The 22,699-nt window shown below is 38.8% G+C and overlaps 1 protein-coding gene across 3 annotated transcripts in view; it reads left to right on the top strand.

Annotated features, from left to right (window-relative positions):
• RAB11FIP1 (RAB11 family interacting protein 1) overlaps positions 1 to 22,699 on the top strand; it is a 108,035-nt gene that overhangs the window by 61,145 nt on the left and 24,191 nt on the right. Inside the window, exon 1 of one of the 3 annotated variants that reach the window (XM_056813512.1) lies at positions 5,535 to 6,023. The exons of 1 other annotated variant lie outside the window; for it this stretch is intronic. In XM_056813512.1, the coding sequence (XP_056669490.1) occupies positions 5,650 to 6,023 (374 nt within the window). In that variant the 5' untranslated portion in view covers positions 5,535 to 5,649. Of the gene's footprint in view, positions 1 to 5,534; positions 6,024 to 22,699 lie in introns of those variants that run through there. One more of the 3 variants, XM_056813509.1, reaches the window with a different exon arrangement.

The following is a 22,699-nucleotide window of genomic DNA, read 5'->3' as shown; positions in this document are numbered from 1 at the left end:
AACCTTACTTTAGGGGAAGATAAAGTTGTAATCTCCTGATTGAACAATGAAAGTACTTAGTTCTCACCTTATAGTGAAGCTAAGTCTATTTTTAGATATTAATACAAAAAGGTGTTAAGTAACTATAAAGGTTAAATTAATCACAAAAAGGTCAAGTAACTAACAAAAGGTGAACTTAACAAAGAAGTGTTAAGGAACTCAAAAGATATAATCTAATCAAAGAAGATGAGAACTAAAAGTATGGGTAGTCCTGGAGAAAGCCTTTGATGTGATCAGTAGATGTGAAAATTTAGAGGAGGAGCCACAGGGGTGAAATGTCCATATATTTGGGATTTTTTGTCTCTCCTAAATGATTTTTTTTTTAAATATATTTTATTTGATCATTTCCAAGCATTATTCGTTAAAGATCATTTTCTTTTCCTCCCCCCCACCCCCCATAGCCGACGCGTAAGTCCACTGGGCATTAGATGTTTTCTTGATTTGAACCCATTGCTTTGTTGATAGTATTTGCACTAGAGTGTTCATTTAGAGTCTGTCCTCTGTCATGTCCCCTCAACCTCTGTATTCAGGCAGTTGCTTTTCCTCGGTGTTTCCACTCCCATAGTTTATCCTTTGCTTATGAATGGTGTTTTTTTCTCCTGGATCCCTGCAAGTTGTTCAGGGACATTACACCGCCACTAATGGAGAAGTCCATTACGTTGGATTATACCACAGTGTATTAGTCTCTGTGTACAATGTTCTCCTAAATGATTTTTACCGGAGAGGTGGATCTGGCTGATCACCTCCTGTGAGCAGCCTGGGCACCAGTTCGATACTGGAACTCAAGCCTGGAGGAGCTCCCTCAGACAGCTTCCTTGAGACGGTCATGTGGTGAGTGATAAGACTGACTTCCCTTTTTCCCTTGGGCTCAGGGAAACCCCTTTGGCCAAGGCTTTTAACGTCTGCCTGGCTCAGCCTGAGCCCCAGGAGTTTAAATTAACTCTTTCCTCTCCTCTCCTCTCCCTCTCTTCTCCTTAATTCTTTCTCTCTATATTAATTAAAATCACCACAACTAAAACTAGACTTGAGCAATTGGAAAAACATTAACTGCTCATGGATAGGACGAGCCAATATCATAAAAATGACCATCCTGCCCAAACTTATTTATCTATTTAGTGACATACCCATTGAACTCCCAAAATATTTCTTTACTGATTTAGAAAAAACCATAACAAAATTCATCTGGAATAACAAAAGATCAAGGATATCCAGGGAAATAATGAAAAAAAAACACATATGATGGGGGCCTTGCAGTCCCAGACCTTAAACTATATTACAAAGCAGCAGTCATCAAAACAATTTGGTACTGGCTAAGAGACAGAAAGGAAGATCAGTGGACTAGACTGGGGGAAAGCGACCTCAGCAAGACAGTATATGATAAACCCAAAGATCCCAGCTTTTGGGACAAAAATCCACTATTCGATAAAAACTGCTGGGAAAACTGGAAGACAGTGTGGGAGAGATTAGGTTTGGACCAACACCTCACACCCCACACCAAGATAAATTCAGAATGGGTGAATGACTTAAACATAAAGAAGGAAACCATAAGTAAATTGGGTAAACACAGAATAGTATACATGTCAGACCTTTGGGAGGGCAAAGACTTTAAAACCAAGCAAGACATAGAAAGAATCACAAAATGTAAAATAAATAATTTTGACTACATCAAATTAAAAAGCTTTAGTACAAACAAAACCAATGTAACTAAAATCAGAAGGAAAACAACAAATTGGGAAAAAAATCTTCATAGAAACCTCTGACAAAGGTTTAATTACTCAAATTTATAAAGAGCTAAATCAATTGTACAAAAAATCAAGCCATTCTCCAATTGATAAATGGGCAAGGGACATGGATAGGCAGTTCTCAGATAAAGAAATCAAAACCATTAATAAGCACATGAAGAAGTGTTCTAAATCTCTTATAATCAGAGAGATGCAAATCAAAACAACTCTGAGGTATCACCTCACACCTAGCAGATTGGCTAACATGATAGCAAAGGAAAGTAATGAGTGCTGGAGGGGATGTGGCAAAGTAGGGACATTAATTCATTGCTGGTGGAGTTGTGAACTGATCCAACCATTCTGGAGGGCAATTTGGAACTATGCCCAAAGGGTGATAAAAGACTGCCTGCCCTTTGACCCAGCCATAGAACTGCTGGGTCTGTACCCCAAAGAGATAATGGACAAAAAGACTTGTACAAAAATATTCATAGCTGCGCTCTTTGTTTTGGCCAAAAATTGGAAAACAAGGGGATGCCCATCAATTGGGGAATGGCTGAGCAAATTGTGGTATGTTGGTGATGGAATACTATTGTGCTAAAAGGAATAATAAAGTGGAGGAATTCCATGGAGACTGGAACAACCTCCAGGAAGTGATGCAGAGCGAGAGGAGCAGAACCAGGAGAACATTGTACACAGAGACTAATACACTGTGGTATAATCGAATGTAATGGACGTCTCCATTAGGGGTGGTGTAATGTCCCTGAACAATCTGCAAGGATCTAGGAGAAAAAACACTATTCATAAGCAGAGGATAAACTGTGGGAGTAGAAACACTGAGGAAAAGCAACTGTCTGACTACAGTGGTCGAGGGGACATGACAGAGGAGAGACTCTAAATGAACACTCTAATGCAAATACTAACAACATGGCAATGGGTTCGAATCAAGACATATGTGATACCCAGTGGAATCACACGTGGGCTACTGGGGGGGGAGGAAAAGAAAATGATCTTTGTCTTTAATGAATAATGCTTGGAAACGATCAAATAAAATATTATAAAATTTAAAAAAATCACCATAATTTCATGGTGACTTGGGTATTTTATTATTTGGGATATCATATGGCGACCAATTAATTTAGATTTTTAAGTCACAATGCTAAAATTATCCTTTACAAGTGAAAAATACAATGGATTTAGAGTCAGAGGATCTAGGCTTAAATTCTGACTGCCATTCATTTGACTTTGTTGTTGCTCAGTAGTTTCAGTTGTTTCTAACTCTGTGACCCCATGTTGGGAGTTTTTAGCAGATACTGGAATGATTTTCAATTTCCTTCTCCAGCTCATGCTCCAGATGAGGAAAATGAGGCAAACAGTTAAATGATTCTCATAGGCTAACACAGCTAGTAAGGGTCCTAGATCAGAATTAATCTCAGGAAGATGTCTTCCTGACTCTAGACCTGGCACTCTATCCATTGCTCCACCTAATTGCCTCATGTGACTTAGGTCAAGTTATTTCACCATTTTAGGTCTTTGTTTACTCATTCGTAAAAGGAAGGAGTTGGACTTGTTAACCTCTAAGGCCCCTTCTGGCTCTAAATTTTGTTTTATAATATTTTTTCAGACACATAGTTGATATCTTTCATGTCATATAATTTATCATTAATAATATGGCTAGCCTGTTCAGGTTCTCTCTGCATAAATAATAGAAGAAATGTATAATTGGAAAATTATGTGGGAGGCCATGTAGTTAGAGCAAGGGACTGAAAATGGACAGCACCAAATATTGTATTGGAAACCATGAAATGAGACAGAAAAAGGAAGGAAGGAAGGAAGGAAGGGAGGGAAGGCAGGGAGAGCAGGGAAGGGAGGGAAGGGAGGGCAGGGAAGGGAGGGAAGGCAGGGCAGGGAAGGGAGGGAAGGCAGGGAAGGAAGAACATTTTTTAAAAAATTCTTGGGGAAAAGCCTTCAGAATATTGAGTATATCCTCTAGGGACAAAACCTACAAGGACAAGATCTGGAATTATAGTTCCATCATAACACTGAAGTATACAGTATGTCCAATCTAATGTGTCATTGAAAGCTCAGGGCCTTCAGTATTCAGTCACACACAAGGGGGAAATTTTATTATCTTGCCTAGGTTGTAAAAATCAATGGTTCTAAGAGCAGCTGGGTGGCTTAACAGATTAAGTCAGGAGGACCTGTGTTCAAATGTGACCTCAGAGACTTCCTAGCTTTATGACCCTGGGTAAGTTCACCTAACCCAATACTCAGTATTGATTCCAACACAGAAGGGTTAAAAAAAAATCAGTAATTCATGTTCAGCCATTGCAGTATGGAGGAATGGGAGTAAAGATATTTACCTTTTAAGTATGGTACAATGGTATTGCATTTGATAGCAACTGACAGTGGTGGTTGCCTGGGATATAACAGGTACTAAATAAATGCTTGTTCATTAAGCTTATTTAAACTGTGTGGTATCCCTGCCCCCTTATTATCTAGTTAGCCTCCAGCCTTCCACTGAAGCCCAGTGAAGTTAAATGATTTGTTCAAAGTTATGCTGATAGTATCAGAAATGAGATTTGAACCCAGGACCTCTGACTCCAGTGCCAATGTTTTCCCTGCAATATCATACTGCCTTCCAATTAATTACCTATAGGTCTTGTTTCCTTATTGATAAAAAAAGAGCCTAGATTATTTAAAAGGCCCCTTTCTGGTACACTTTTCTGTATTCTAATGTTCTTTTTAGCTCAGACGTTCTTTGTTCTCAAGACCCTTCCAACCTTAAATTTTATGATTCTATGACTATCTCCCAGAGGTCCTGAGTGTTTCATTGCCACACAACTGACTACAGAACTATCACATAAACACTTACTTCCAGACAGGTGAAATTTTCTAGCTTTAAAAATAGCAAGCACACTCCCATTTTCCTAGAGAGATCACTGGAAGATTCTCTAGGGCACAGGCTCAGATAACCTGATTTCCTTTCCTACTCCCAAGAAGTTCTGTAAGCTCTCCCTCCCAGAAATCTGTCCAGGAGTGGGTGATCCACAGAGCTGCAGTTGGCCTTTAAGTTTGGCATTAGCGTGGGGTTGTGAGGATGGGGCTTTTCCTATCAGCTGAAGATGCAGGAAGATCTTGGTTCTCAGAGGCAGCTCCCGGATGGAGGGAAATCACGGGAATGTAATAGCGGGGCCAGAAGTAGAATGTTCTCTTTGATGTCCTACCAGGGCTTTTTGAGAAAGATCATGTTTGTAGGGTATGTCAGAAATGGAGAATTTCGAAGGATTCCTGAGTATGTCTATTTCCATAATGATAAACTCCTGGAGGGCAGTGCTCATTTCTTTATCTCACACTACTCTAACTTCTTATTGAATGAAATATGAAGATACTGACACACCGCAGGCCCTTTAGAGAGCCCTAAATTCGGGTTGCCTCGACTCAGTAGCCTAAACTGAGGGAAAGAACGCCAGCCTAGGTACTCAGTTAGTTTGGGTTCGAATCCCCGCTAATACCGGCGGAGTGGCGTGAGCTCTCTGAAATCAAGTTTCTCCATCAGTAAAAAAAAATGGGATAAATAATGCCGCCCACCTCCCAGGGCTGCGCTGCCCCCGTGAGTTATCCTCACTCTTCCTCTTTCCTCCCGCGGATGCGCCCTCTCGCTCCCCAGACTCCGAGAGCGCCGAAGGGGGCGGGGTCATTGGGTCCAAAACAAGTTCCCGGAGGTGCAGCGGCCAGCGCGCCGACAGGTGGAGGGCGGGGCCCCGATCTGGGGGCGGGGCCGGAAGTTTTAAAGGGACCGCGGGCAGTGACCCAGGAGCCAGAATCACCGGAGGCAGCTGCGGGCTGGGACTGTAGCGGAGGCAGCGACTTCAGCTACAGACTCGGCATCATGTCACTGTCGGCTGGGGGTCGAGGCCTGGGGGCCGCGTGGTCCCCGACGCACGTACAGGTGACAGTGCTCCAAGCCCGGGGGCTGCGGGCCAAAGGCCCCGGCGGCACCAGCGACGCGTACGCGCTGATCCAGGTGGGCAAGGAGAAGTACTCGACCTCGGTGTCGGAGCGCTGCCTGGGCGCGCCAGTGTGGCGGGAGGAGGCCACTTTCGAGCTACCGCCGCTGGGGCTGCCCGCTGGGTCCGGAGCCGCCGCCGCCACCCTGCAGCTCACCGTTCTGCACCGCGCCCTGCTCGGCCTCGATAAGTTCCTGGGCCGAGCCGAAGTGGATCTGCGGGAGCTACACCGGGACCAGGGCCGACGGAAAACCCAGTGCGTGCATGCGCGCCAGGCGTCCGGGGGGACGGGCCGTGCAGGGGGAGGTGCTGCGGGGGGTCGGGGGATGCTAAAGGACCGAGAGGAAGAGCTGTGAGAGATTGTGAATGGGGTCTGGAGGAAACGGGGAGCTCCAGCTTTTGTGGGAGAGATGGAGAACTAGAGAGGAAAGTTGGGAGCAACTTAGGGGCTCAGAAGAAAGGGAAGAGGGAATGAGTTTTGGGGAGACAGGAGAAGCTGGCCTCAGGAAGAGCAGATAAGGGGAAAGTTGTTGCCAACTGGATAGGGGAGGAAGGGAGAAGATGATAAGTGTACGAGGACAATGGGGAGAGAAGAATAATTGGGGAAAAGGGAAAATTTGGAATTGGAAGAGTGCAATGAGAAGAATAGGAATTGTGGAGGGAAGGAGTAAAGAGATTGGGAAGGGAAAATGAGCATAGTTCTAGAATAAGTTATTTTTTTCCTTTGGGGATTGCAAGGAGATGCTGTTTTGAAAAAGCAGCAATAAAAAAAACAAAAAACATCCTTTGGGGAAATGGTTATATAATAAACTTTTTATCCTTTGCATAAAAGAAAAAAAAGTATTTTTATGACTTGATGGCCAAATAATATATAAAATGGCATGCATGTGAAATTTATACATTATGCATGCTCATTTCCCTTCATAATCCCAGCTACAGAATTAGTTGTTGGAGTTCCTCTTATTCCTGTCATAGGACATGGGACGTTTTGTATAGGTCATTTGTGTTGTTTCTTCTGGGTATATGATATGGAAAGTAGGAACTTTGAGCTAAGGATGGGCAGAAGTGAATCAGAACTTCTTGTTCCATGGAGAAGAGCCTATAATATAAGCGAGTCTGAATCCAGAAACTAAAGATGACTGAAAGATTAAAGAGCACAGGTTTCTGGGCAATAGGGATTTATGGGCAATGCTCCTAGAGTAGGTTGAGTAGGTGGTACACTAGAGGCAAAGGAGATGAGATACTGCCATGGTCAGCTGGACAGAGGATAATGAGGATAATAAGGGGAGAGAAGAAAAAAAGTAAATTTAGAAAAAAAATTAGAAATGGTTTAATATCTATCAGGCAAAGAGATGTTAGCTTCTTTCTGGAGATTTTTTGAGTGATGGGCTTGGATCACTGGCCAGTGCTTAACAAAATTCTCAAATAGGTGATTGTTTGCTATTGGCATTTTCCTCTTTCTGGGTTTTTCCATACTCCCAACTCAGATGTCTGGTGTACTTGTGGGGCAAATTTCACCTCCCAGGAAAAAGCTGAAAAATTAGTTTGAGTTAAAGTGTTAGGGACAGAATTGATTATTTTTTGGGCTTATGGGGCAAAGTTTTACCCAAGGAATGAAATACTGTCAGGATCAAGCTAGTTGGGCAAGATTATTTTGAGAGAAGGGGCCTTCTGAGTGACCCTTAAATCATGCTATATAATTGTTATATAAAGCGGAGGTATCAAACGTGAAGCTAGTTCTAGTGCTAGAGTTCAGCCAGAACCAGATTAAAATGTAATTGGGATATATTTGCCAAAAAATAATGATACAATAAAGCAGATAATGTTACATTTTAAGTCAGTATATGGCCTACAGGGATCCTTAGTGCCATCTCTACCTTGTTTCCATTTATATTTCATACCAGTGATCTAAAGGAGGAATGATGGTGCAATGAAAAGAGCCTTGCCCTTGAATCAAAGGACTTGGGTTCAAGATCTGCTAACTACCTGGGCAAGTCATTTAACTCCCTGTATTTCCTCATCTGTAAAATGAGAGGTTGGATTAGATAGCTACCAAGGTCACTCCCACCTTTAGTTGTGACCTCTTATAGCTCAGCTACAGGTCTAGTCTTACCTAACTAAGAAGGTGTCAGCTAATGGTATTAGGCCTCAAATGATCTTGTATTTTTGATGTGCAGAATATGTAATAGCACCATTCAGGCTGTTTCTCCTCACCCATACTAACAAGGTGTACAGACCTTACTGAATCCAAGTAAGCCAATAAGCAGAACGTTTTTATAACTGGGCACAACTAATCCTAGCTGCCAGGAGGCTCCTGTGGCAGCTGGTATTTTCAGTTCAGCCTTACTTGAAACTACAGAAGGTTGCTTTGTTCTTTGAACTCCTATGTACCTGCTTTACTATTCAGATAAGTTCTCTCAAATCCATAACCCCACCCAGCAGAAAATACCACAGGGCACGGGCAGCTCTGAGGGATACTCCTACTGACTGCTTCTGTCCTTCACACAGTCCAGAGTAAGGAACAGACTGCTGGTCCAAAGGACAAGTGCAGGCCTTTTACTTGGCTTAAGAAATATCCTGGCCAGGTGGACTCAGATTCTTATTAAGATTTTCCAGAGGCTCTTTAAAGGAGTGATGCTGCTTTCCCTCTGTTCTCTCCCAAGCCTTCCTCCTCCCCTCTTTTTTTCTTTGAAAGCTAAAAAGATTCAAGAAGAAAAACAATTTTTTGAGCCCTTTGTAATGTTGTAAGGATTTTCAAGTGAGTGTCTTCTAGAAACAGCTTTTATTAGGTATATCCTAAGCTCTGTCTTTCATTAATGAAGAGGCAGAGAAATGGTTTTCTACAATCTGATAAGACTTAAAGACAGGACCACATTTTGACTTTCTCTTCCCTAGGTTTTCTTCCTGGGTTAAAGGGATTAATAGCTTTATACCAGCTGTATGTTACTTACATGAATTTTTTATTAATTTGAAAGATAAGGTTCTTCTCATTGGGTTGGGCAGAGGCCTGGAATCTTAGCTTCCCCGGTCTGGTTCCAGCTTTGGCATTGACTCATTTTGAAGCTTTAGGCAACTTGGTCTCTGGACGCCCAGGTTTCCCCATTTATAAATTGGGATGTTGTCAGGCTTAATTGATGTTTACAAGACACTTTTAGGTCCTTGGATTACTGGAACCATTGTATAGATCAGCAAGGTACAGTAGCAGCTTTGTATGCCAAAAGTGGAATGAAGACCTTTTAAAGTTGTGCCTTTTTTTAGTCAAGGTTTGTTTTCCTAACTTCTGGTTTTCCTGGCTCTCTTGGTTATTTGGCCTGAATTACTTGATTTAGTGACAACCTAATGCACCGTATTTGACTAAAGGATAATGCTTCTCTATAAATTGATGAAACTGCCAGTTTCTGGTCTGTCAGATTCTGGGTCTTTCTAAGTGTCTGTGACAAATGCACCACTTCTGTGCAACATGTTGCTTTTTTAAATGAGGCTCTGCAATAACAATAACACCTATTTAGAGATCTGATAAGCAACATTTCATTAGTTGAACCAATTATTTTGGCAGTTAGAAAAAACAAGCCCAATTTTCAGTCTATAAAATCTTTTGTCTTATAACTCTAGGAAAATTAATGTAAAAATAAGGCCAAGTAAGTTGTTAGTGAAGAGACTAACTTGACATTCAGTCAGAAAGGAGTCATTTGATAGAGAAACTTCATTACTTGAAAAGATCTGTGATGTCATCATGATGGTCACTCTCTGTACCTCTTTCCTTGCCCTCTCTTTAATAATGGCTTTATTTGTAGTTGTAGCCAAAAATTTCATCACTTAGTAGCCAATCTTCTGGTGATGAAACTCCGGGTACATGGTTAGAACTGGTCTTCTGATAATAGACATTCATATTCTCTCTGTTGCTTAAGTGAGATAACACTCTGCAAATCTTAAAGCACTATATAATAAATGTCAGTTATTGTTACTGTCCAATCTGTAATCAAAGGCTTTTCATTCTGGTATAGAACCTAAGACTGTGCTTTGCTGGCCAGCAGTTGAAGGCTTGTGATGGAATTTTCTAGAAAAGGGGAGAAGAAAAATAAATTCAAGTTCAGATGTTGCATTCAGGGTGTCACTTTTCTAAATATGCTAATGTTCCAAATAGCAATTCTCTTTTTAACATCATAGAAAATAGAACTGTCAGGGATTTACTTTTTATTGTCTTTGATCCCTTTTTACTCACTTTTATTTAGAAGACAGGATCCCTAAATTTGTTTACAACAGGGAATTGATCAAGTTCATGATAGATGTGGTAGCTAGCCAAAGTGTTTGAAATATAAAATGAAATTGATGTGCATACATACTGAAATTTAGTATTGAAAAAGACTTCATTTTAAGGACAGACCAACTTCATTTTGAGGCCAAAATATTAGATAGAATATGACTTGCAAATAGAACCAGTAAGATGTGAGGTCTTATTGGAACTCTAAATAAATACATCTTCAAAGCACACTTGTTGCTGGAACATGCTATCATGGAAACTAACCTTTCAAGTTTACTTATTAATACCATACAGATATGTTTGATTTTTGCATCATGTAACTTCTGTATGGTGTAGAATAACTCAAAGTCCAGAAGAAGGCAGCAAAAAATAAATTATTTTGGATATTAGTTCCTATTTCTGAGAGCAAGTGAAAACCATTTAGATCATTTTGCCAAGGATATTTATAAAGAAATCATGAATGATGGTGAGCAGTTTTTCTTTTTCTCCTGAGCATAAAACTAATGGAAATTAACAAATTGTAACTGAAGGGATTTCGACATTAATTGTAGGGGCTGGACACTGGGAATAATTTACACTATCAATTTGATAAGATTTAGAGCTAGAAGGAAACTTAGGGTTTGTTTAATCAAATCTCTTCCTATTTACTGTCCCCCAGTGAATATTTTTTTGAGAGGCTGAAATTTTAATCTCTGCTTCTGGTATAAAGTTTTGAGAATCATCTTTATGTAATTTGTTTTAAATTAATTTTTTGGCTATATCCTAGAGTGAGGATCATAGATTTAGAGCTTCAAAGCATTTTAGAGGGCATGTAGTCAAATTAACTCATTAAAAAAAAATCAATACTTTTTTGCTTTTTACAGTATCCATATATGTCTTTTCCTGCTTCTCTGTATTTATTATATTTATTACTTCTTACCAAGCAATAATATCCCATCCCATTCCAGTACCACCACTTGTTTAGCTAATCCCCAATTGATGGACCTTTGATTTTCTAATTACCTTTATTTTCTGGATGTGGAAATAGGTCCCTTGGGGGAAGGAGCTTTTCCTAGGTCTAACCAATAGTAGTAGATTGAGGCCAAGTCTGAATCAGTCTGAATTCAGCACTTCTTCCCCACCTCCTATCCTGCTTCTCCTACCTTCCCTTTCTCATAGAGAAACAAACTAGCATTGCCTCTGGGGGATCTTAAAAAAAAAAAAGTAAGGAAGTTATCTTTCTGAGTTAGTTCTGCCTGGAGGCACAGAATTAGTTAAACCTAAGAATCTGATTAAAATTGTTAACTATCTGTATTGCTTACAAGGCTTTGTTTATCTGTAATTACTTTTCATAACATGTCAGCTAATCAGAGTTAGGTTTATTGTTTTAAAATTAGGTTCTTTTTTTTCCTCCGACTACCTTTTTTCTCTCTAGATCTCTCCTGATAATTCTGAACTTTATGGAAAACTTACTCTTTTCACCCTTCCACCGAGCCTCCCCTTCCATTGTGTGACAAGTTGAAGGAAACTGTTTTCTGTGTGCTAAGGGTAGAGTTCTGAGTAGGTATGTGACAAATAGCTCTAACCTAGAGATGACAGCAGAGTGAGATGACTAAGAGGGCTGTGTGTCTGAGAGCAGTTGCTTTGGAGGTAATAAAAGAAATTACCTGACTTTGTTTTTAATATTCTTGCTAACTTGTTCATAATGAATTGATTCATTGTTAAGGTATCCAATCCCCATTGGGAGAGTTGAGACTGCTTCCTCCTCCGCCCCCTTTTTCTCACTTTACAAAGGGGTAAAGAGTGACATAATGAAGGCTGTATTGAAAGTGAACCAATTCCCGCTTTCTTTTCCCAAAATAGCCACTGAATAAAGGGTGCTCCCTATCACAAAAGAAAACTTTGTCACTGTTACACCTCTGAGTCTGTTGTTGGAATGAATCAGTAGGTGGATACCATCGAAACCATTTTTAAAAGTGTTTAGTGGATTGGTACAAGTCATTTCTTTGTTTTGTAATAGTAGACTGGTGTTTCTGCACTGGTCAGATTCCTGCTGCAGCTCAGGAAGGGCTTGCTTTAAGTGACATCACTGAACACTGTATTAATCATATATAAACAAGTATACTCATGTGGTTATAAAAATAACATTTTAGGGGCAAGTAGCAATTAATTTTGATGGGCTTTTTGGCCAAATTACAAGTGACTTTTCTGGCCTTAAAGATATGATTACCCCTGTTTACAGTTTTTGTTTCAATTCACTTTTTTCCAGCTTTCTGGCCAAATCATTTGCAAACATTGGTGTATTTATAATGATCTTAATAGAAAGGGAGTTTTATAAGTATAATTTTTGTAATTTTTAAACTTCTAAAAGTATTTTTGCAGACAGATTAAAAAAAAAACTGCTAAGATTCCATGCCTAGAATCATAAGGTCATTCATATTGAGAGCTGGAAGGATCATCTAGTCCAGCTACCTGTTTTAGAGGTGAAGACATGGAGACTTCTAAAGAAGGGAAGTGATTTTTTTACTGCACAGATGGTAAATAATAGAGCTATGATTCAGACTTCCACCTTTGATCCTGAATCTACCTTCCTTTCTTTCTACTATTCTGTGCTTTAACTGATAGCATTCCTGTTTTTACTTCACCAAACTCTTGTGTCTTCAAGAGTTCTGAATTTCAGTCTTTCTATATCTCAGGAATTATAATGTCTTTCCCCTTATAATTTTTACTTACCCTGCTTACCTCTAGAAGCTTGTCTGATTTTGACTCAGCCTTGGGATTATTAGGAAGGCCTTGAAGTGTTAGTATCCATTCATTTTGTATTAGGTATACATGGGACCTAGCCATGATTACCTCAAACTCATGAATTTCTGGAGCAGAATATGCTTCCATTTCTGAACTCAGCTCAGATTCTGGTCTTTAAGACATTAGGAGGGCCCAAGTATTATTTCTTTTTTAAATACAATTTTATTTTTCCACAATTATATGTAAAAAGTTTCTAATATTTTTCAAATAATATGGAGCCTATTGAGATGGTATTTTTTTTTATCATGAGTCCTTTGGGATAGTTTCGGATCATTGTATTGCTAGGAATAGCCAAGTTATTCACAATTGTTCTTTATATAGTATTCCCCTTTTTGTGTAAAATGTTCTCTTAGTTATGCTTATTTCACCTTGCTTCAGTTAGTGTAAGTCTTTTCAGTTTTTCTGAGCTTGTCATCACTTATAGCACAATAGTAATCTATTACAATCATGTACTATAACTTTGCCATTACCCAATTGATAAGATATCCCCTTTCTTTCCAGTTCTTTGTCCCCACAAAAAGATCTGCTTTAAATATTTTTGCATACATAGGTCCTTCCCCTTTTTGGTTTTTTTCTCTTATTACAAACCTAGTAATAATATTGCTGGGTCAAAGGGTATGTACAGTTTTATAGCCCTTTGGGCATAGATCCAAATTGCTCTCCAAAATGGTTGAATCAGTTCACAATTCCCCCAGCAGTACATTAGTGTCTCAGTTTTCCTACATTCCCTTCAAGTTTTGTCATTTACCTTTTTTGTCATAATAGACAATCTCTGATAGGTATGGAATGGTACTTCAGAATTGTTTTAATTTGCATTTCTCTAATTAATAGTGATTTAGAGCAATTTTTTGCATAACTATAGAGAACTTTAATTATTTTGTCTGAGAACTGCCTGTTCATATCCTTTGACCATTTATCAATTGGAGAATGACTTGTATTCTTATATATTTGACTAATTTCTTTGTGAAATGAGGTCTGTATTAGAGACTTAAAAAAATTTTTTTGTACCATTATGATTACTACATTTTTCTCTCCATCTTATTTACCCATGTTTAGTTTCTGACTGCCACCTTCCCAAATTCATCCTCTTTTCTATCACCTCAACCCCCCCCATTCTCTTATACCTTTTTCCTCTTACTTTCTTATAGAGTAAAATAGATTTCTGTACACAACTGATTATGCATGTTCTTCCCAATTCTGAAAAGAGTAAAGTTTCCCATCCTCTCCACTGAAAAAGCTCTTTCATGTGAGTTAATTTACCCAATTCTATTTTCCCCTTTCTTTTCCTCCCAATGCATTTTTTCTCATATCTCAATTTTATTTTTTATATCATTTCAATCATATTTAGTTAATATTCTTGCCCTCTGTTAATGTATATTCCTTCTAACTCCCTTAATAATGATAAAGTTCTTTGGAGTTACAAGAATCATTTCCCCATGTTGGGATGTACACAATTTAACCTTTCAAATGTCTTTTGATTTCCCTTTCCTGTTTACCTTTTTTCTTGAGTCTTGTATTTGAGAGTCATATATTCCATTCAGCTCTGGTCTTTTCATCAGGAATATTTGAAAGTCCTCTTATTTAATTGAATACTCATTTATTCCCCTGCAGGATTATGCTCAGTTTTGTTGGGCAAGTGATTCTTGGTTGAAGTCTCAGCCCTCTCAGCCCCTTTACCCTTTGGAATATCATATTCTAGGCCTTCCAGTCCTTTCATGTAGAAGCTGCTTAATCTTATGTTATTCTGACACATTCTGACATGTGGCTTCATGATATCTGAATTCTTTCTTTTTGTCTTGCAATAGTTTCTTCTCAACCTGGGAGTTCTGGAATTTGGCTTTAATATTCCTGGGAGTTATCCTTTTAGGATCTTTTTCAGAGGGTGATCAATGGATTCTCAGTTTTTATTTTGTCCTCTGATTCTTCTGGGCAATTTTCCTAAATAATTTTGTGAAAGATAATGTTTAAGCTCTTTTTTTGATCAAGGCTTTCAATTAGTATAATATTTCTTAAGTTATCTATCCTGGATTTATTTTCTAGGTAAGTTTTTTTTTCCAATAAGTTATTTCACTTTTTTTTATTCTTTTGATTTATATTTTATTGTTTTTAGTTTTTTAGGCATGATTTTTTTTTTACAATTAAAAAAATTTAGAATTTTTTTCCATGTTTCCATGATTCATGATTTTTCCTCTCTTCCCCCTCCCTCCTCCTAGAGCTAACAAGAAATTCCACTGAGTTATAGGCATGATTTTCTTGAGTGAGCTTCTCTATTTCCTTTTGCATTTGGCCAGTTTTACTTTTGAAAGAGTTCTTTTCTTCAGTGAACTTGTGTGCCTCTTTTTTCATATGACCAGTTCTGTCTTTCAAGAAGTTCTTCTTGTCAGTGCATTTTAAAATATCTTTTCCCATTTGGCCAATTTTGCTTTTTAAGAAGTTTTCTTCATTGGATTTTTGTTCATCTTTTACAATTGGCCTATTTTGTTTTTTAGAGTATTAATTTCTTTAGTATTTTTTTGTGCCTCCTCTAGCAAGCTATCGACTCTTTTTCATGATTTTCCTGTATCTCATTTCTTTTCCCAATTTTTCTGATGCCCTTTTTATTTGATTCTTAGAATGCTTTTTGAGTTCCTCCATTAATTTTTTGGGGACTTGAGCAATTCATATTTTTCTTTGAGGCTTTGGATGCAGCAGTATTGACTTTGCTGTCTTCTTCTGAGTTTGTGTTTTGATCTTCTGAGTTTGTGTTTTGATTTTTCTTGTCACCAAAATAACTTTATGTTGTGTTTCTTTTTTTTTGGTTTGTTTGCTCATTTTCCAGTCTTTTAATTTAAAAAACTAATTGTATTAAATTTGGGCTCTGTAACAGGTGAAGGGAACACTGTTCCAAGCTTTAGATTCTTACAGCACCTGCCTTCAGAGCTGCTTTGAGGATCTATCCTCAAGATGGTGTGATAAAGGAGAGGTGTATTTAATACACTCCTGGCCTGTAGTCTGGTCTATGAGTAACCCCAGGCATTCTTTTACTCCTTGGAAGTATGACCAGGGCTCTTGCTTCCCTATGGCTACAAACATTGGTGTGTGCTAGTGCTCCTCTTCACCCTGAGACCTCAACCCAGGACTGCTACCTTGATTTGTGTAAGGGCAGTGCAACAAGAGTCTTGTACACAGAGCCAGCAAAGCAACCCCTCCTATCTCCTTCTGAGCAATTGTTCCACCATCATGGCCCCCGCAATCCCAAAATTTGTGGCTGAGAGTTTTGGAAGCCTTTGCTGCTGCTTCAGCTGCTCCCAAGGCCTGTTGCTGCAGGGGCCTGCCCTGGTATGCCACTTTGTGCTCCATTTCCACCCTGTGTACTAGATCCATCAAGCCAGCTTTCTAAAATATTACATCATCCCATATTTTTGTGGGTTATGCTGCTCCAGAATTCATTCTGAGGCATTTAGTTTTTTGGAGGGTAATTTGGTAGAGATCAGATGGATCAGTGTACCTTCTCCACCATCTTGGCTCTGCCCCCTTAGTATTGATTGTAAGCAGTAAGGGCTAGGTGATTGGAGGTAAGTGACTTCTTCAGAGTCAAATAGCTAGGAAGTATCTCGGGCCAAATTTGAACCCAGATGCTCCCAAATCCAGGCCTGGTACTTTATCTACTTTGCTTCCTAGCTGCCCCTTCTGTTAATATTCTATTAAATTTGTCATATTTACCAAAATGAATCTTTCCTACCAATTACTAATTTAATGCTATGATTTCCCCCTAGATTTGGACCTATAATTTAAGAGGGATGGGGACATAAAGATTTTAACTCCCTCCACTAATGTAGTTCTCATTGGTAACATATAGTCCTGGTGAGTTGCCTGGAACACTGAAAGATTTGTTAAGTTTTGCTCAGGCTCACAAAGTAGGACTTGAATCTAGGTCTTCCTATCTCACAGCCTGCCTCTTGAGTGCCAACATTTTGGGTTTTTAAAACAGGTCAAAGTCATCTTATCCTCATTTTAAAGATTTGGAAATTGAGGCCCAGAGAGATTAAATGATGTGAGAGTGTCCACATAGATGGGAAGTGGTAGAACCAGGTCTTCTGGTTTTTTGTGTGACCGTTTGATTTTAGGATGTCATATTTCTGTACCCTCATTCATCAGACTTTCTTCCATATTCCAAACAAAATAGGTGTAATGCCTCAGGTATGAACCATCAGCATCAGTGGCACAGAGAGGGAATTTTTCTTTAGGATGAGTGAGTGCATTCCTCACTTTTACTCCCACTTGTCATATTTCTTTTATTCAGACAAATGGGGGGTAGACATTTTCTATTTCCCATTTTTAAATTCCCCAACATTGTAGACTGAGAGACCTCAAATTTAGGTAGATATCCATTCAGCAGCACCCAATGTATTTAGAGTGTTGAGCAAGATCTGATAGTCTAGCATCAGAAATCTCTTGGGTTGAGATTGAGATTTGGTATACACATTAAGTAAATGCTGGCAAGGGCAGTGTAGGTGTCCTGTTGCTCCTATTCAGGACCATGGGGTTAGTATTCAAGGCCTCCTTCCCCTGTTGACTTACTGCCAGAATCTGTGTCCCTTCTTTTAAAATCTCCCTCATTATCCCTGTTCTGCTTTCCTCTTTGAATTGTTGTAAGGCTCCAATGTATGTTGAAGCTCTTTGAAAACAAGTGTTATGCAAATTTAAGAGGATGCTTTTATTATAGTGTGCTTTCATTTTTTCACATTTAGGAAAATCTCAAGTTTAGGGAGTTTCATGGACTTTGACCTGGAAGGGGGCTTAATTTTACACTCAGTTATGAAAATACTGATCTTTTGGCTTAAATTAAGAAGCTTCAAAAGAGATGTAATCCAAGGATTTTCAGAAGCTTCTTGCTTCATCTCTTTCCTCATTTAAGTAAATAATAATACCTGACACCTAGTATTTGTAGAGAATCATAAGGAAACACTGCTGGCCACTGGTAGCTTTTTTTTTTTTTGAGGTACTTTCATGGCAATATTCGTTCTACACTTCAGAAAAGAATTTCAAGTTATTCTACATTTCTGTCCCTTGGCAATCCCTCTGGAAGCAATAGGATGGCAGAATCCTCCTTGAATGGGCTTCACTTGACAGATTCCATCAGTTTCCTTGGTCCATAGCCCTCTGTGCTCCAAGAAAGCCTGGGTTTGCTCTGATGTTCTTGAAATCTAAAAATCTTAACAAGGCTAGAGGTAATGGTCTTTCTCTAGATTTGTGAAGGAAAATATCCTGAAACTCTCTTAAAGCAGATATACTTCATCTTACTGTCCTGGCTCCTCTTCTCCACTCTCACCTCAGGAAGGTGGAAAGTGAAACATGCTATATGCCAACTAATCATTCATCTTTAAACTAGCATTTTATAGGGCAGCAAGTTTGGTTCAAAACTTAGATGTTTCACAAGAAGTGCACCCTGGCTTCCCTTGCTAAATAGTTTAAACCGTTGCCTACTTGCGCAGTCCAGACCATTTCTTGCTTCTTCTTTGGGTTGCCCTCCTCCAAATTGGCCTTTAGACCTTTCATGGGACCTTTTGACTGGACTGCTTTCAATCTTTTTTAGGGTTCTTTCCCCCTCTCCCAGAGCAATACTTCTTTGTTGCCTTCTTTCCCAAGTACCTGCAAGGCCTCAGATTTTAAAATTAACTTTTAAATTAACTTTTGTTTTATTTTACTTTTTAAAAATTAACAAGCATTTATTCTATCTCTTCCCTCCTCTCTCCCTCCCTCCCTCCCTCCCTTTCCTCTCATTTCCCTCTTTCTTCCTTTCTTTCATTCTCTCTCACATTTCCTCTCCATTAAAAGAAAATATTGGAAACTTCTGAAGGCTGACTGGGCTATTTAATTTCTTGGAAGGCTCCTTAATTAATTTCTATAATTCCAATTTTAGTTTCCTTTGCATCTTTCAAAAAATCCAAACTTTGTAAGGAGCTAGAGTATCTTCAGAACCAAGTGATAGTGACAAATTAAAACAAACTAATATTGTTCATGAATCTTCTGCATCCGTACCAAGTACTTTGCACAATGCCTGGCATATAGTAGATGCCTAATAAATGCTTACAGATCACCTGACATCCATTGCCTTCTTTAAAAAAATAAAATTAAAAAATTATTTTCAGTCAGCAAAAATCCTACTTTTTTTCTTCCCTTCTATTGAGAATGAAAGAAAAGACAAACTCTGTAATGAACATGTATTGCCATGCAAAACAAATTTCTGTATTAGCTATCTCCAAATGGAATCATCCATTGCCTTGTTGTCATGAATTTGTTGTTGCTCTGGTGTGGTTCAGTAGAGACAAGTAGAGGATTAGTTTTAGAAAATGATTATCCCTTCCCAAACATCATTAATGAATTTTGTGAAGACACAAAAATTTTTTTAACCTATACCTTCTGTCTTAGAATCAATATTATGTATTGGTTCTAAGGCAGAAGAGTGGTAAGGGCTAGGCAGTGGGGGTCAAGTGACTTATCTAGGGTCTCACAACAAGGAAGTGTCTGAGGCCAGATTTGAACCTGTCTCTGGGGCAGGCTTTCAATCCACTGAGCCACCTAGCTGCCCCCTGAAAACACAACTTTTAAAGAAATTAACTTAGAGGAAACTGCTGGTCCATAGGGATAAATTTTTGTAGGAGGGAGAAGAGAGATATAGAGGATTGAGGTATATAGAATCTGGATTTTTGATTTATCCACGGTAGGAAATTCCCAGTGAAGAAACTGCCTCTTTCCAATGCAGATCTGTAATTGTTGTGCAATTTATAGTTTTAAAGCAGGGGTTCTTAGCCTTTATTGTTGTTGTTATGTTGTTATTATTATGGATCCCTAGGAAATTCAGTTGAAGCATAGAGACCCCTTCTCAGAAGGTTTTTAATATATATAAAATATGTAGGATCACAAACAAAATCAATTATATTGAAATGTAGTTATCAAAATATTTTTTCTAATGTTCACAAACATCAAATTAATAACCTTGGTTTTAAAAAGTTGCCTAGGTCACTGGGGTGACTTGCCCAGGATCACACAAGCAGAATATGTCAGAGGTGAGATTTGAGTCTAGGCCTTCTAGAATCTGAGATCAGCCCTTCATCCACTTGATGAGGCAGCATTAGAAAGGGGAAATGGGTTCTGAGCAAATTAGATAAAAATTAGATCATAAAACATTACGATAGGATTACGATAGGATTAGAGGGACAGATGAAATAAGATGCTTAATATGTTCCTGGCTTAGTTTTTAACTACCAGTGCCCTTTCTCTCAAATTGTATTTAACTACCTCACACTTATTTGAATTTATTCTCTTTACATTTATGCTATCTATCTATCTATCTATCTATCTATCTATCTATCTATCTATCTATCTATCCATCCATCTATCCTTATCTCTCCCATTAGAATGTAAGCTTTTTGAGAAGAGGGATTATATCATTCATTCTATTTGTATCCCCAGAGTTTGGTAACGTACCTGGCACATAGTACTCATACTTGTTGATTATTGATTGATTGACTGGTCTAGAAACCATCCTTGGGTTTCCCCAACAACCAGTTTTTGATTGGTTAAATTTATCACTTTCTACCAGTTGAAGGACAGATGAGGTTATAATACAGTTTAGTAAACACCTGAATTGCCTTTGTGGGCAATGCACTTGGTTAAATTCTTATTGGAACATAAAGACAATGGAAAACAGTCTTGATTCGTAAGGAGCCTATATTCTGCTGGGGAAGGGGTAAAATATAGAAATAGATAAATGAATATGATATAATTTTAGGAAGAAAGTGAGAACTAATAAGAAGGGTGTTCAAGAAAGGCCTCCAGAAAGAGGTGAATAAGAATGGGGCATTGAAAGTTAGAGATTCAGAGAGGAAGAGGTGAGGAGGGACAGTCTTACAAAGTTATGGAGATAGAAAATGGAATACTGAGTTTTGGAGATGGTCAGTTTGGCTTAATATAGATTCTATATTATAGAATCATAAAGGAAGGGGATAATATGCAATAAAGCTGAGAATGGATATTGGAGCCTGGTTTTTGTTTTTTTTCCCTTAGAGTTTAAATGCCAGGCAGAAAGGTTTGCATTTTATTTTAGTTTATTGCCACTGGAGTGCCTTGAACAGGGTAATGATACTTGATCAGCCTAGAAAGATATTTAGGCAGCTGTATGGAGGATGTTTTGGGGAAGGATGATAATATGTGAACCAAGGGACTGACAGAATGAGTAGAGAAAAATACGTGTGGGTGTGTCACCCCTCATATATTAATATATATATATAATGATCTGAGTAATTGACTTGTTCTTAACCCCTCCGGAGCAAAGTGCCCGGGTGCTCTCTCTGGGTCTCTGTTCCAGTCTGGTCTCCAGATAATACGGTAAATCCATCGCCCCTCATGGGGGAGGGCTGCTTATAGGTAACTAATATTAGTACAATGTGCGGGCAGCAGGGTCCCCATTCTTTCCGAGATCTTGCTGTAAAGTAGCACAATTTCTCAGCGGCTAAAGCCATTGGAAATGGCTTTTTCTGATGAAATGGTATTTTCTGATGGCTTTAGGTGACCCCTGTGTTTTGGTTGTTCAACCCCCACTGGGGTCGCGACCCACAGGATGAGAACCTATAACATTGGGACATATTCTTTAGTTCTTGGTTTTCTGTATTTCCTCTTTTGTCTTAGCCAATCAGAGAACTAGATATGGCAGCTATAAATAGGCTACTGTAGTCTTGCTGGAAGGTTGGTTTTTAGGAATTTGTGTCAGAAACATGTATTCCCTTATTTAGTAATGACTCTATAAGGAGTTGACAGGGAACCACAATGAATCCATAGGTAAGAAGGGTACAAATCAGTTGTCCAAATCTGTTAGGCTTCTACTGTGTACAGGTGCTGGCTCAGTACTGGTTGATAGTGAAGGTGCTGTTTGAGGGGCCAGCTGGTGAACATGACATGGCCACACCAAGAAAAGGTATTCTGTGTAGTCTTGGAAGTTTATTATCATCTTAAGGGTCAGAGGACATTTGAATTGGGCTTTAAAGGATCTGGAAGTACATGCCAAGGATGGTAATGTTACAGGCTAAGGTTTGGAGGTAGGACTGTTCTAGGCAAATTTTGGGGGCAGAGGATATTTTGAATTTGGTTGGAATGGAAGTGTGCATGAAATAAGACATGAAGGGTGAGGGTACTGCCATGTCTTGGACAGCCTTGAATGCCAGGCAAGAGTTTGAATTCAATTCAGTAGACAATGGGGAAGATTAGAGCAGAGAGGGTTAGGATCTTCAGATCTTCTGTGTTAGGAAGATTAATCTGGTGGCATGAAAAGGGATAGTATAGAGTTAGAAAGACATATTGGGAAACTATTGCAAGAGTTCAGGTGGGTGGTAATAAGGACCTGTATACTAGGGTGGTGGCAGTGGTGATAGATATAGAACCCAGGGTGCAGATGAATGAATGTGAGAGAGACTGGGCTTGGTTAGAGCAATCTGTGTTTCAGGTTATAGGTAATGATGGCCAACTAGCTCTTTCAGTAACAAAACTTGTTAAGCTACATACCATTTTGTAGGTTTTAAAACACATACTTTTTATAGGTTACAAAAGTTTCCTCTTTGTTTTTTTTTTCTTAAGAATGTGTCAAAAAGCATTTACTAAGTATCTACTGTGTACTAAGGCCAGTACTAAACACTGGAGATAATAATGAAAGGCAAAAACAACCCCTTTCCTAGAAGTGTGGACAATCTGGGGAGGGGGCAGGGAGGAAGGCAATATGTAAATAATGGAGCAAGAGTGGATGGGAGGTAATCCAAGAGAATATATTTTAAAAATCTTTTTACCCTTTAAGATTAAAGTAGTGATGCAAGTGTTTCATCTTTTTGCCCAAATGAGATAAATCTTTTTCAGAG

Source organism: Monodelphis domestica, chromosome 1, assembly GCF_027887165.1.
Source record: "Monodelphis domestica isolate mMonDom1 chromosome 1, mMonDom1.pri, whole genome shotgun sequence".
In the NCBI taxonomy this organism is placed as follows: Eukaryota; Metazoa; Chordata; class Mammalia; order Didelphimorphia; family Didelphidae; genus Monodelphis; species Monodelphis domestica.
The sequence above is the reverse complement of the archived record's forward strand: the minus strand, read 5'-3'. Positions and strand labels throughout refer to the sequence as shown.